At 35.5% G+C, this 14,500-nt stretch overlaps 1 protein-coding gene across 3 annotated transcripts in view; it reads left to right on the top strand.

Moving 5' to 3' along the window:
- LOC136043825 (cell adhesion molecule Dscam2-like) overlaps window positions 1–4,959 on the top strand; it is a 285,713-nt gene extending 280,754 nt beyond the window's left edge. For 2 of the 3 annotated variants that reach the window (XM_065728754.1, XM_065728764.1), the window contains exons 28-29: window positions 2,377–2,513; window positions 4,717–4,959. In XM_065728754.1, coding sequence (XP_065584826.1) covers window positions 2,377–2,513; window positions 4,717–4,908 — 329 coding nt within the window. In that variant the 3' untranslated portion in view covers window positions 4,909–4,959. The remainder of the gene's footprint in view (window positions 1–2,376; window positions 2,514–4,716) is intronic. The other variant, XM_065728771.1, reaches the window with a different exon arrangement.
- The last annotated feature ends 9,541 nt before the right edge of the window (window positions 4,960–14,500 follow it).

A 14,500-nucleotide genomic window follows, 5' to 3' on the forward strand; every position in this document is an offset into this window, starting at 1 on the left:
TTACGCTAAAGTTTGACTCTTTCTCTCAATTCTCCTTTTTAAAACAGTAAAAAACTTTAGCGTAAAGAGCGGGGCGTTGATGAGGAAGCAGCCTCTTTCATATACGAAGTAATTTCTGTGCGTTTTAAGTTTTGATGTCACTCCTTACTTTCAGTTGAAAAAACTTGTTTTTTTTATTTAATTTCTGAACGTTTTTGAATCAATGCATGTTTTGATTTTGGCTCTCCGCAGAGGAATAATCAAAACGAAATTTGCATATTTTTTTTTTTTTGGCTCAATGGCTTTCTCATAATTTTGATCGAATGATTTTGAGAAAAAAAAGAGCGGGGGACGAAGCCTAGTTGTTTCCCGATTTTTTGGTTAATTAAAAAGGCAACTAGAACTTTTAATTTTATTTATTGGTAAAAGATTTACGTAACTTATAAATTAGCTTACGTGAAGAACTTTTGTATTCTCATGTTTTTATTACATATATGAGGGGATTCGCCCCATCGTCAGTACCTCGCTCTTTACACTAAAGCTTAAATTTTATCCCAATTCATTAAGAATGACCCCCTGAATCACAAAAGCCGTAGTAGTTAAAATAAGTAGTTGAAATTACCGAAAATACTTTAGCGTAAAGAGCGAGGTATTAGAAGGAGGTGAGCCCCTCATATGGGTAATAATTTCTGTTTGTTTTAAGTTTTATTGCTGTTCCTTACTTCCAGCTGAAAAAGCTTTTTCACTTTTATTTTTTAATTGTTTTTTTTTTAATAATGCTAGTAAATCCTGCTCTCCCTTCATGGAAATTTTCTTCTCCCATTACAAATTCTCGAAGGAAAGTTCCCCCAGCATATCCCCCTCTTCTCAACCCCTCCCCCAAACCAAAAAAAACCTCTTGAAAACGCCTGTATACTTCCCATTAACCATTACTATATGTAAGCACAGGTCAAAGTTTGTAACTTGTTGCCCCTCCCACGGGGACTGTGGGGGAGTAAGTCGTCCCCAAAGACCTAGTTATAAGGTTTTTCGACTACGCTGAATAAAATGGCTATCTCAGAATTTTGATCCGTTGACTTTGGGAAAATAATTAGCGTGGGAGGGGGCCTAGGTGCCCTCCAATTTTTTTGGTCACTTAAAAAGGGCACTAGAACTTTTCATTTCCGTTAGAATGAGCCCTCTTGCAACATTCTAGGACAACTGGGTCGATACGATCACCCCTGGGAAAAAAAAAAAAAAAAAAAAAAACAAATAAACACGCATCCGTGATCTGCCTTCTGGCAAAAAATGCAAAATTCCACATTTTTGTAGATAGGAGCTCGAAACTTCTACACTAGGGTTCTCTGATACGCTGAATCTGATGGTGTGATTTTCGTAAAGATTCTAAGACTTTTAGGGGGCGTTTCCCCCTATTTTCTAAAATAACGCAAATTTTCTCAGGCTCGTAACTTTTGATGGGTAAGACTAAACTTGATGAAACTTATATATTTAAAACCAGCATTAAAATGCGATTCTTTTGATGTAGCTATTGGTATCAAAATTCCATTTTTTAGAGTTTTGGTTACTATTGAGCCGGGTCGCTCCTTACTTATGCTAAAGTATTTTCGGTAATTTCAACTACTTATTCTACGGCTTTTGTGATTCAGGGGGTCATTCTTAATGAGTTGGGATAAAATTTAAGCTTTAGTGTAAAGAGCGAGGTATTGACGATGGGGCGAATCCCCACATATATGTAATAAAAACATGAGAATACAAAAGTTCTTTACGTAAGCTAATTTATAAGTTACGTAAATCTTTTACCAATAAAAAGATTCGTAAAAAATTAAAAGTTCTAGTTGCCTTTTTAATTAACCAAAAAATCGGGGGGCAACTAGGCTTCGTCCCCCGCTCTTTTTTTCTCAAAATCATTCGATCAAAGTTATGAGAAAGCCATTGAGCCAAAAAAAAAATATGCAAATTTCGTTTTGATTATTCCTCTGCGGAGAGCCAAAATCAAAACATGCATTGATTCAAAAACGTTCAGAAATTAAATAAAAAAAACAAGTTTTTTCAACTGAAAGTAAGGAGTGACATCAAAACTTAAAACGCACAGAAATTACTTCGTATATGAAAGAGGCTGCTTCCTCATAAACGCCCCGCTCTTTACGCTAAAGTTTTTTACTGTTTTAGAAAGAAGAATTGAGAGAAAGAGTCAAACTTTAGCGTAAAGAGCGGGGCGTTGATGAGGAAGCAGCCTCTTTCATATACGAAGTAATTTCTGTGCGTTTTAAGTTTTGATGTCACTCCTTACTTTCAGTTGAAAAAACTTGTTTTTTTTTATTTAATTCACTCATATTTCTGTATTCTCTTATATTATAGGCATCTTAGACAATAATAATGATTTAATTGTACGTTTAGATAAGAGACAATACTATATATTGGAAGGTCAATATGAAGCAGTAAAACCATATGCAACGTTTGAGCTACCAAAACGACCCCGATGCCATTACGAAAAAATTACAAAAGCATTAGAGAGAACAATTCCTCCTAGAAGGGTAATAATTTATGCATTTCATTTATCGTGGAACAATGCTCTTGGATTTTCATTTGTTTTCTTTGTTCATTTTGGTCTCCTTTTTTTGCTGTTGGATTTTCATTTGTTTTGTTTATTCATTTTGCTTTCCTTTTTTTGCGGTTGGATTTTCATTTGTTATCTTTATTCATTTTGCTCTCCTTTTTTTGCGGTTAGATTTTCATTTGTTTTCTTTATTCATTTTGCTATCCTTTTTTTGCTCTTGGATTTTCATTTGTTTTCTTTATCCATTTTGCTCTCCTTTTTTTGCTGTTGAATTTTCATTTGTTTTCTTTATTCATTTTGCTCTCCTTTTTTGCTGTTGGATTTTCATTTGTTTTGTTTATTCAGTTTACTCTCCTTTTTTTGCTGTTGATTTTCATTTGTTTTCTTTATTCATTTTGCTCTATTTTTGTTGTTATTGGATTTTCATTTGTTTTCTTTATTCATTTTGCTATCCTTTTTTTTTGCTCTTGGATTTTTGTTTTTTTTCTTTATTCATTTTAATCTTCTTTTTTTTGCTGTTTACTTTTTCTTGGTAGCTCATTGGTTAGACCCCTCCTTTTGCACCTAAACTCTCGTGTAACTGAGCCCCAGCCAACGTAACCCCATTTAATTGAACCATCGTGCGACTGAACCATCGTACTCAGTTTTTCAGTGTTCTACCGCGCTATTTAGGCTAAAGTTTATTATTATTGACGAAGGGGCGGGCCCCGTCATATACGTAATAATATCTGTTCGTTTTAAGTTTTAATATTGCTTCTTTCTTTCAGTTGAAAAAATCTTGTTTTTTTATTTAATATCTTGTAAAGATGCCATTTATTAGATACTGCTGATTTTTGCTTTTCACACCCAGAAAAGTAGAAAATATTCTTTTTCCATGGTCTATGAATATAACTGAAAATGAGAGGAACAAAACAGATCGGGCTGTAAATAACTTGAAATTTTAGCTCAGTTTTCCTAACTAAATGACCTTTTTCATTTATGAATTTATAACCTAGAAAAGTTTGTACCAAAAATACTCTGAATAATGTACTAAAAAGTAGAATTTTTTCTCTCTCAATGGTCTATGAATATAATTGAAAATGAGCAGCCCAAAACAGATTGGGCTTCAGATGACGTGAAATTTTAGCTCAGTTTCCCTAGCCCAACGACTTTTTTTCATTTATGCATTGATAACCTATAAGAGTGTGTATTAAATGTACTTCGAACAATGTACTAAAAAGTAGATTTTTTTTTCTTTCAACGGTCTATTGAAAATGAGTGGAACATTCTTAATATTGTTTATAGAGTAGGGACTCCTGGCCTAGGGTACATATTGCCTCGGGGCTGAAAGAAGGTTATCGAGATACGTAATATCTTTGCAAGCTGTTAATTTTCTACAGTTCGGCTTTCGAGATCTGTTCGTGCCTCGTTGTAGGCAGTGCACCTGGCTCGCACAGAGCTATTGATGGATGCTTCTCAAACAATGAATGAGCAGAATGCTCATTACAACCCATTTGCTAGTGCAAAGTGCTGATTGGGCAAAGTTCCGAAAGTTCCGGACAAGTGCTGATTAGACTTTTGCGTTATGATGACGCGATATTGTAGAATGTATACTTTTTTTTTACTAGTTAGACCTTGGATTTAATATATTTTCTTGATTTTTATCCAATAATCATCGTCTTATTGAGCTGCCTTTCATACACACTGTCATTTTTTATCACGATTAGTAGCCTCATAGTATTTTTTCCTAAATGGAAATAATTTTATCGTTTTAAATGTGCATACGCGCACACATTTTTAAATAATTAAATTACGATCTAGTATACAGAGACACAGGGAAAGTAGAGTAAAAAGAAAATTATGAGGAAAGAGTATAGACAAAAGCATCATAAACATAAACAGATACTAGAAGTGAACAGTCGAATCTCCTGGTTTTGTGACCATAACTTTTCAGTGATCTTTCCAAACAGTTTCAACAGGTATACTATGCCTGATACTGCTGAGAAACTTTACTTTTTTTTCTGTTGCTCTACTACATTCCGCTTGTTGAATACAATGTGACAAATAATGAAGGGAGGGAGGAGATACTGGCTAGCATTTTGACGACTTTGTGTGCTCGGCATACCAGTTTAGCAGAGACTGTAAAAAAAAACTTTTGTTTGTGAGCAAAAATGACTTATATTGAAAATAATTTTATTTAGGATACGAATGACGTAATAAATTATGGTGTGAAGGAAATGTATCGACATCCCCATTATGCAGATGGTGACAGTGATTATGAACCATTGCCGTACAGCGTTAATTCAAGGCCTCCTCCAAGCTATCACACTGAAACTGCAAAATCATGCCTGCATTCAGTTGCATTATCTGAAGACTGCTTAGTTTTACATTAAAAGTTATCCTGTATCTGAATTATATAGAAATACAAATTTTGCTATATGGCATTTTACTATTTATATACCAAGTATTTTCAATCGTAGAGGATATTGTCTAGAAAATTTATTGAGAGTGACTTGATAATATTATGTTAGAACATCCTATGTTGCAGAATCAATCTCCTATCTTTAATTCCATATCCATTTTTATTATGCTAAATGGTTTTCTAATCTTCCCACAGAAACTTGACATAAACTAAACTAGGCCTAATTTGCACAAATTTGTCAAAATATCATAATGAACCTCAAGACCTACCTCCCCTTGGTTGTAGCTACCACTACATGATAAAGTGGGATCCACTACATTCGTATAAGTAAAATATGTAGTTGAGAAAGTTTCCTACCGACCACTTTCGGACAAGGATCTATTAGAATTGGGAAATTGGATTACATCCGACTCCTGGGATGAGGTTGCAATTTTAGAGTCCTCCGATGAAAAAGCTAAATTTCTGCAAGATAAATTAAGAAACAAATATGAAGAATGCTTCCCTGAAAAAATTTCTAAGCGGTGCAACACAGATCGTCCTTACATAACCCAAGAAATTAAAGATTTGATTCAGTATAAAATTCAACTAAGAAAAGAAGGGAAAATAGGAAATGCTAATAAGCTCCGTAACGAAGTACGTAAAATGACAAGAAAACCTGCAGCTAAACATTACCAAAAAAATTGATAACCTTTTTGAATCAAAGCCTAGCATGTGGTATAAGGAAATAAAATGAATTTGCGGAAAACCCCTAGTGGTGTTGATTTTTGTTCTGATTCTAATGATGAAACAGTTGCTAACCCGTTAAATGGTGAACCCGTAAAACCCGTTAAGGGTAAACCCGTAAAATGATGAAACAGTTGCTAACCCATTTGGCCAGAATAATCCAGTCTTTGCTGCCTGTTGATGTAAATAAAAAGAGCCAAGAGTATCAAGAATTCCACATAATGACGTACCTTTACCTACTATTTCTGAGGATCAAGTTTTTAGTAAAATTAAATAAAAAAAAACAAGTTTTTTTAACTGAAAGTAAGGAGCGACATTAAAACTTAAAACGCACATAAATTACTTCGTATATGAAAGAGGCTGCTTCCTCATCAACGCCCCGCTCTTTACGCTAAAGTTTGACTCTTTCTCTCAATTCTTCTTTTTAAAACAGTAAAAAACTTTAGCGTAAAGAGCGGGGCGTTGATGAGGAAGCAGCCTCTTTCATATACGAAGTAATTTATGTGCGTTTTAAGTTTTAATGTCGCTCCTTACTTTCAGTTAAAAAAACTTGTTTTTTTTTATTTAATTTCTGAACGTTTTTGAATCAAATGCATGTTTTGATTTTGGCTCTCCGCAGAGGAATAATCAAAACGAAATTTGCATATTTTTTTTTTTGGCTCAATGGCTTTCTCATAATTTTGATCGAATGATTTTGAGAAAAAAAGAGCGGGGGACGAACCCTAGTTGCCCCCCGATTTTTTGGTTAATTAAAAAGGCAACTAGAACTTTTAATTTTTTACGAATCTTTTTATTGGTAAAAGATTTACGTAACTTATAAATTAGCTTACGTAAAGAACTTTTGTATTCTCATGTTTTTATTACATATATGAGGGGATTCGCCCCATCGTCAGTACCTCGCTCTTTACACTAAAGCTTAAATTTTATCCCAATTCATTAAGAATGACCCCCTGAATCACAAAAGCCGTAGAATAAGTAGTTGAAATCACTGAAAATACTTTAGCGTAAAGAGCGAGGTATTAGAAGGAGGTGAGCCCCTCATATGGGTAATAATTTCTGTTTGTTTTAAGTTTTATTGCTGTTCCTTACTTCCAGCTGAAAAAGCTTTTTCACTTTTATTTTTTAATTGTTTTTTTTTTTTAAATAATGCTAGTAAATCCTGCTCTCCCTTCATGGAAATTTTCTTCTCCCATTACAAATTCTCGAAGGAAAGTTCCCCCAGCATATCCCCCTCTTCTCAACCCCTCCCCCAAACCAAAAAAATCCTCCTGAAAACGCCTGTATACTTCCCAATAACCATTACTATATGTAAGCACAGGTCAAAGTTTGTAACTTGTTGCCCCTCCCACGGGGACTGTGGGGGAGTAAGTCGTCCCCAAAGACATAGATATAAGGTTTTTCGACTACGCTGAATAAAATGGCTATCTCAGAATTTTGATCCGTTGACTTTGAGAAAATAATTAGCGTGGGAGGGGGCCTAGGTGCCCTCCAATTTTTTTGGTCACTTAAAAAGGGCACTAGAACTTTTCATTTCCGTTAGAATGAGCCCTCTTGCAACATTCTAGGACAACTGGGTCGATACGATCACCCCTGGGAAAAAGAAAAAAAAACAACAAAAAAACAAATAAACACGCATCCGTGATCTGCCTTCTGGCAAAAAATGCAAAATTCCACATTTTTGTAGATAGGAGCTCGAAACTTCTACAGTAGGGTTCTCCGATACGCTGAATCTGATGGTGTGATTTTCGTTAAGATTCTATGACTTTTAGGGGGCGTTTCCCCTATTTTCTAAAATAACGCAAATTTTCTCAGGCTCGTAACTTTTGATGGGTAAGACTAAACTTGATGAAACTTATATATTTAAAACCAGCATTAAAATCCGATTCTTTTGATGTAGCTATTGGTATCAAAATTCCATTTTCTAGAGTTTTGGTTACTATTGAGCCGGGTCGCTCCTTACTACAGTTCGTTTCCACGAACTGTTTGATAAAGAAACTTAAAAGAACTAGTATGACTCCCATAGATATTCCGATTGAACTATAAAAGACTTTTCAACTTCTTCAGTTTTCCCCCAGATATGGAAAACGGGGTATGTTACTCCAATCCCTAAAAAAGATAATGAACTTAATGTCGATGGCGTGAGACCAATCACTTTGACCCCCCTTTTCAGCAATAGGGCTTGCAGGGCAAACGAATTTTACAGAGAACATATCTACTCCGCCTGTTGACACCACATCAAACCTAAGTAGTTCCCTAGCAAGAGAAGCAGGGGCGTAGCTACTGTATTTTTATTGCGAAGCAAGAGAACGTGGTATTGAAGTAGATGTTGTTCAAGTGGTAGTGAAGGAAAGTATATATATAACAATCGCGCTACCTGGTTATCTTCAAAACACTACGCAATACAATATAAACAATAAACACATATTAAACAATAATAAATGTAACTACTGCGGCTTGAATTTTTATATAATTATCGGCAACGAGCTGACGCAGATGACACTAGTATAGCGTAAACAAGCATTCAGGTGTTTGAAAATAAATGTAGTATATACTCGGCTTTTTTCATCCATATTCACCACTAATTCTGCTGTATATATCCGCCCTCTACTTCCCTCAGCCCCCCATTCCCAGCAGAGGATACTCAATCTTATACATGAACCAAGCGCTTTTCTAACAGTTTCGGGTATCACGCTATTCATTCTCTTGTAATTTTAAATGAATTTTGATTCTGTAAAATTCAGTTTTGTATTATTTATGATTTTTTATTAAATTGATTTGTTTGTAGGCTCCCCAATTTAGATTTATAAATAACATTGATATCAGCAGGCACATAAAGCTGAAACTAAACCATAGGCAGTGCAATAGCGCTAAGCAAAGATTCAGGATAAGTAAAAGTATTACCACAGAGTGTGCAACATTATATTGTGACAAGTTTCCCGCATTTATATAGTGACCGTGTTTCTAACTTTTTCCAATAGATTTTTCCGTATTTCTAATAGATTAATTTCAGAAATTATATTCACTGTATCTACATTCTTACTCTTCAATGATTCCTTTTCTATCCTATTTGCAAATATAGAGGGTATATTCATTTTCACTTTTGAAGTTTTAAAACAAGAGAATCTAATCTGGATAACTAATAAAATTTAGAATGTAAAAGCACCTTAAATATCAGGAAAATTTATCATGAGGAAATGTGGCAAAACAGGAAGCACAGAAAATTTATCAATATTGCGGCTCACATTTTTACTTGATGGAAAGGTTTTAAAGGCAGTCTTTTGAAAAAAAAATATTGATGTGGAATATATTATGAAGTATAATGGACCCCTATTTTTGTTGTTTTCCTTGCGCTAGAAACGAGCAAGGATTAGTTGAAAAAAATTATCTGCCCTAAAGAGCAGGTTTGACGCTTAAAACGAGCAACAGTTTAAAAGATACCTACTAAATAATAAATTTTCTTCAAAATTAATGGAGGTTTTGTCTCCCTCGATGAGGCCTCGATTTTTTTAACTGAAAGTAAGGAGCGACATTAAAACTTAAAACGAACAGAAATTACTCCTTATATCAAATGGGTTGTCCCCTCCGCAATTCCTCGCTCTTTACGCTTAAATTTGACTCTTTGCCACAATTCTGCTTTTTAAAACAATTAAAAGCTTTAGCGTAAAGAGCAAGGAATTGCGGAGTAGACAACCCATTTCATATACGGAGTAATTTCTATTCGTTTTAAGTTTTAATGTCGCTCCTTACTTTCAGTTAAAAAAACTAGTTTTTTTATGTAATGACATATAGCGATCGCAAATTCTGTCGGTCTGTCAGTCAGTCTGTCCCGGTTTTGCTACTTTAGGCACTTCCAGGTAATCTAGGACAATGAATTTTGGCAGGAGTATCAGGGACCGTACCAGATTAAACTAGAAATAGTGGTTTTCTTGATTTGACCTTCAGGGTGGAGTGGGAGGCCGGTTAATTCGGAATAATAGAAAAAATGAAGTATTTTTAACTTACGAGCGGGTGATGGGATCTTAATGAAATTTGATATTTACAAGAACTTTGTGCTTTAGAACTCTTATTTTAAATCCCGACTAGATCCGGTGACACTGAAGGGAGTAGGAGAGGGAAGCAGGAATTCTTGGAAAATGCGAAAATCGAGGTATCTTACGAATGAGTGATCGGATCTTAATGAAACCCGATATATTGAAGAATCTTATGTCTCAGATGGTCCATTTTCGATTCGAATTAGATCCGAAGACGTAGAGGGTTGGAGGGGGAAACAGAAATCTTGGCAACCGGAAATCTTGGAAAACGCTAAGAGTGGAGAAATCAGGATGAAACTTGATGGGAAGAATAAGCACAAGTTATGGATACGAGATTGACATAATTGGTACGGATCCGTTCTCTTTGAGGAAGCTGGGGGTTGTTAATTTGGAAAAATAAGAAAAATAAAGGTTTTTTAACTTAAGAACGGGTGACCGGATCTTAATGAAATTTGATATTTAGAAGAAATTCACGTCTCAGAGATTCTATTTCAAATCCCGACCATAATGTCGTTTTCCCCGATTCAACCATCTGGGGGGCTGAAGGGATAGGTAAAATTAGGAAAACTGAGGGATTTTTAACTTACGAGTGGGTGATCGGATCTTAATGAATTTTGCTATTTAGAAGGAACTCGTGACTCAGAGCTCTTATTTTAAATCCCGACTGGCATTAAGCCTCTGATTTTGCTTTTAAAGCAATTTTTGATTCTTAGAATTTTGCTAGAGCTCATACCATATTAGCACTTGGCTCTTGGCCCTTCCGACTTCGTCACAATCGCCATATGAGCTCTTAGCTCTTGTCTTTTTATATAGTTCAACATACCCCTCAACATTCACTGAAGTTACAAATTAATAGCCATACCCTTTACGTACGCACAGAGGATCAAGAGTTGTATATTTTTTATAAAACACAAGACATTTTTCCAAGCTGACCAATGGTCTGCGTAGCGCAAGTACCGGTTTTCGGATTCTTTGCCTTCAATCTAGAGCGCAATGCGGGGTTAGGGACAGATCAGCCAACGCTTCTCCTGTTTTTTCCCCAGATTCACCCATGTACCCGTTGAGAGCTGGGTTGAGTCTGGCTGAGCTCACAAAGTAAAACCACTGATCTCCCTTCCCAAACAAATAATCAGCGACACCAGGACTCGAACCTAAGACCTTAAGGACACGGACATTTAAATACTACGCGTCAACCACTCGCCAATGAGAGCTAAAAAATACCTTCTTTTCCAACCAACGTTTATAAACTTAAACAATGGGCAAAGCTCATAATTTTAAGTTCTTCCCCAAAAGCTTTAGGGAACATTGCATCCCAGAAGCATAATTTCTAAACCTATGGAGCATCATAGTTTTGTAACTTTAATTGGTCAGTTTGGAGGAAGAGGGGGTATTTAAAAGGCTAAAGAGGCTGACTGTATTCTGGCCATTCTTAAATATTCCCCTTAATGCCCTGGAGGTTTCAACTTAACTATACTCAACTATACTGGAGGTTGACAACCAGTATGCACAAGATATGTTTTAATGTTGCTCAATATCCCATTCAAAATTTTCTGAAAGTAGTTACAAGTAGAAATAGTCACAGTCAAAGTAGTTTCAGCCATAAATAGTTAGATTTGTATTTGTAAATAATCATAGTTGCAGTTGTAGCGCCAATAAAGTTATGCAACCCGTAAATGGTTCAAGTTAATACCCTTAGCCATTCCTTAGATATTGTAAATATACTTTTTCGGTGACCTGGATGCAATTAGTTTCATTTCATTTACATCAACATGCCACTCAATTTTCACTTATAGCTTCACATTAGTACTTACACCTTTTTGGACATACCCAGGAACGAGAACTCACCCCGTTCCCGATTATAAATCCTGCATGTAAACAACGGGTATTCGCATATTTCACAATGTTTTCGCTAAAAACTATGGGAGGCATGGTACCTCTCAATTAGACCTTTAAGATACCAAACATACCTTATACGTAAACACTGGGCAATTTGTATAACTTGAAGCCCTTGCCTCAGGGTCTGTATTGGCTAATCTTATAAACAGTGGCGTAGTTTTTTGACCTTAGACTGAGGGGGCTAAAAAGGGACGTGGGAGGGAAGATAGCTGTCTAATTTTCAGGTTTATATCTTGAAAAGAGCCGTAAAGCTTTCAACTTCCAATCGAACAAGTTCTCTCAGAAATTTCTACTACTACTTTCAATAGAAGTGGCTCTATTGAAAAACAATAAAAAAAAAATAACTTGGAGATTTTTGCGCTATTACTATAGGCAACATGAAAGCATTGATTCGGATTTTTGTTTGTTCAAAGTTCACTTCATGATTAATAAAGAGCTACATTAAACCAAAACTAAGCAGAAATCAATTCAAATAATCTTCCAAACATAACACTACCACAAATCACCGTCAAAGAATTAATGCAGCCCAAAACCATCAGAAATTGCAATATATGACCGAGTCATATATTGAGTCATACGAGAGCTAGCAACCACCATACCTTCTCAAGTCTAGAACATGATTCAAACTTACTGAAAACAAAGCTCATTCTAAACGTTGTCAGTTCGTTAACTTTAACAATTCAAAAATGGATGAAGATTTGCTAGATTGACCGTATTTCAAACAGCAGGCTGTACGGAAATTGTGGCTCAGTCCCGCTTTGTAGGGCTATGATGAGAGAAAAAGTTGAGATGGCTAGGACACTTTAGGGATGAAGGATATGAAATTGCCGAAAGATTGTCTTTTTCTGTAAACCGTCTAAGGATAAACGGAAAGCAGGTTTTCCGCGGTTGGGGTGGGAGGATGTCATAATGAAAGATTTAAAGGAGATGGGAACTTCCTGGGAGATGGTAAAGAAGGATGCTGTGAATAGATTGGTATTAAGGAGGAGCGTACACAGCTGTGTTTGCCTAAGGTAGCTTGGTGCTGTGGTGAGCTGATAGTAGTAGTAGTAGTAGTATTAAGACTTTAAGGAATAAATACTATGTACATTTATATTGAACTAATCTAATCTAAGTTATACCAGTATATATCTAGGCTACCTAGGCTAGGCTTTCAATACCTCGGAGTCAATGTTGATGAAACCCTATCATTTAAAGATCATGTGAAGTCAGTTTCGAAAATATTGTCACGTAACTTAGGTATGATGCGCAAATTAAAACATATTTTCCCCCCAAATGTTCTACGATTGTTATATTCTTCCCTGATTCACCCGTACATTTTGTGTTGCTCGTCGATTTGGCTTGGTACTTTCCCTTCGATAATTCATCCTATCCGTGTGATCCAGAATAATGCTGTCCGAGTTTTTTGTGGTGTTGGGAATCAGGAGTCTTTGAGGTCTATGTGTAGTGATTTAAATATAATGCCTGCAGCTGGATTACGTGATTTTTATACGTTGATTTTTATATATAGGTATTACAGAGGTAGCCTTCCCGATTGTTTTACAGGAATATTTTGTGAGAGGTCTGATGTTCACCACCACAATACTCGGATACGAGGTAATACTGAGGTTCCTCGATTAGTTTCAAGTAGGTCTTCTTTTTCACTTATTTACAGAGCTTCAAAACTTTGGAATAAACTGAGTGTAGATATCAAGGAAATAGGTAGCCTTGACCAGTTTAAGTCTGATTTACGTGTGGAGTTGCTCGGTAGGTATGCTTTTGAAACTGATTAACTAATATAAATTTACATAGCTTATTCATTTGTAATATTTATGTATTTTTTTTTTTTTTGCTGTTGTCTTGGGGTCACGCAAGGGAGTGTATTGTTTATGTTTTTTTGTTTTTTGTTGATCTCGGTATATGGTCTCATTCTCCATAACTTCTTATTCTCCATGTTGTCTCTTTTTTTTCTTTGAATTTAGCACAGCCTCGCAAGCTTCGCTTATGTTGTGCTATTGATTAAGAAATGTTTTTTTCTAATAAAATTGTTCTACTACTACTACTACTACTACTACTACTACTACTACTACTACTACTACTAAACTATACGTTTATTTTTTATTTTTCATGAAAGTGAAAATTAATGTCCTCCTGAACAAACCCTGAAAGTTTAAGCTTAATAACCTAAGCATTTCCTGAGATGTAAGCCTTTTTTGATACATAGTATCTTTTTAATAAGCTTAACATACCCCTCAGAGTTTCCCAAGGTGTAACCTCTCTACCCTTAGCCCTTCCATATAAACCCAAAATCAAACGTCCCACTTTTTTCTTATGATAAATCCTACTCAAAAATGGGAAACGTACATAATTTAAAATCCCCGTCGAATTTTAGCCCCGTGGGCATAGTTATTAGACCTTTTGACTTTTTTTAAACAAGTCACTCTTTCCAAGTTTTGATCAGTGATGAGGGAAGAAAGCATCTAAAAAAGAGGGGGCTACTGATAGCTTGTCACTATGCCCTGAAATTTTTAACTGAATACCCTCAGCCACTCTTTAGATATTGATGATGCCCCTTTTGTCAACCACTACACACAAAGTATGTTTTGCTAGTGTTTGGCATCCCTCTCGGTAGCTTTGGGGTATTATGTCATCCCAAAGGCAAAGTTGTTTGACCTTTAGACTATTTTAAACAAGGCAACTATTTCAAAATTTCATCGAATATTTTTCGGATGGAAGGCAAGTAAAATGGCATGGAAGAGGACTGGAAGTCGTCCTAACAATTTTCAATATTCCGCAAAATATGTAAAAAAAACTGAAAGTTTGAACTTAAACCGGCAATGAGAATACCAAAAACAAAAGAAAAACACTCTAACATTTCTATCTGTTCATGCAAATCCATATGATGTAACTAGTTTCATTGGGGCAGGTAATATT

Source organism: Artemia franciscana, chromosome 1, assembly GCF_032884065.1.
Source record: "Artemia franciscana chromosome 1, ASM3288406v1, whole genome shotgun sequence".
In the NCBI taxonomy this organism is placed as follows: Eukaryota; Metazoa; Arthropoda; class Branchiopoda; order Anostraca; family Artemiidae; genus Artemia; species Artemia franciscana.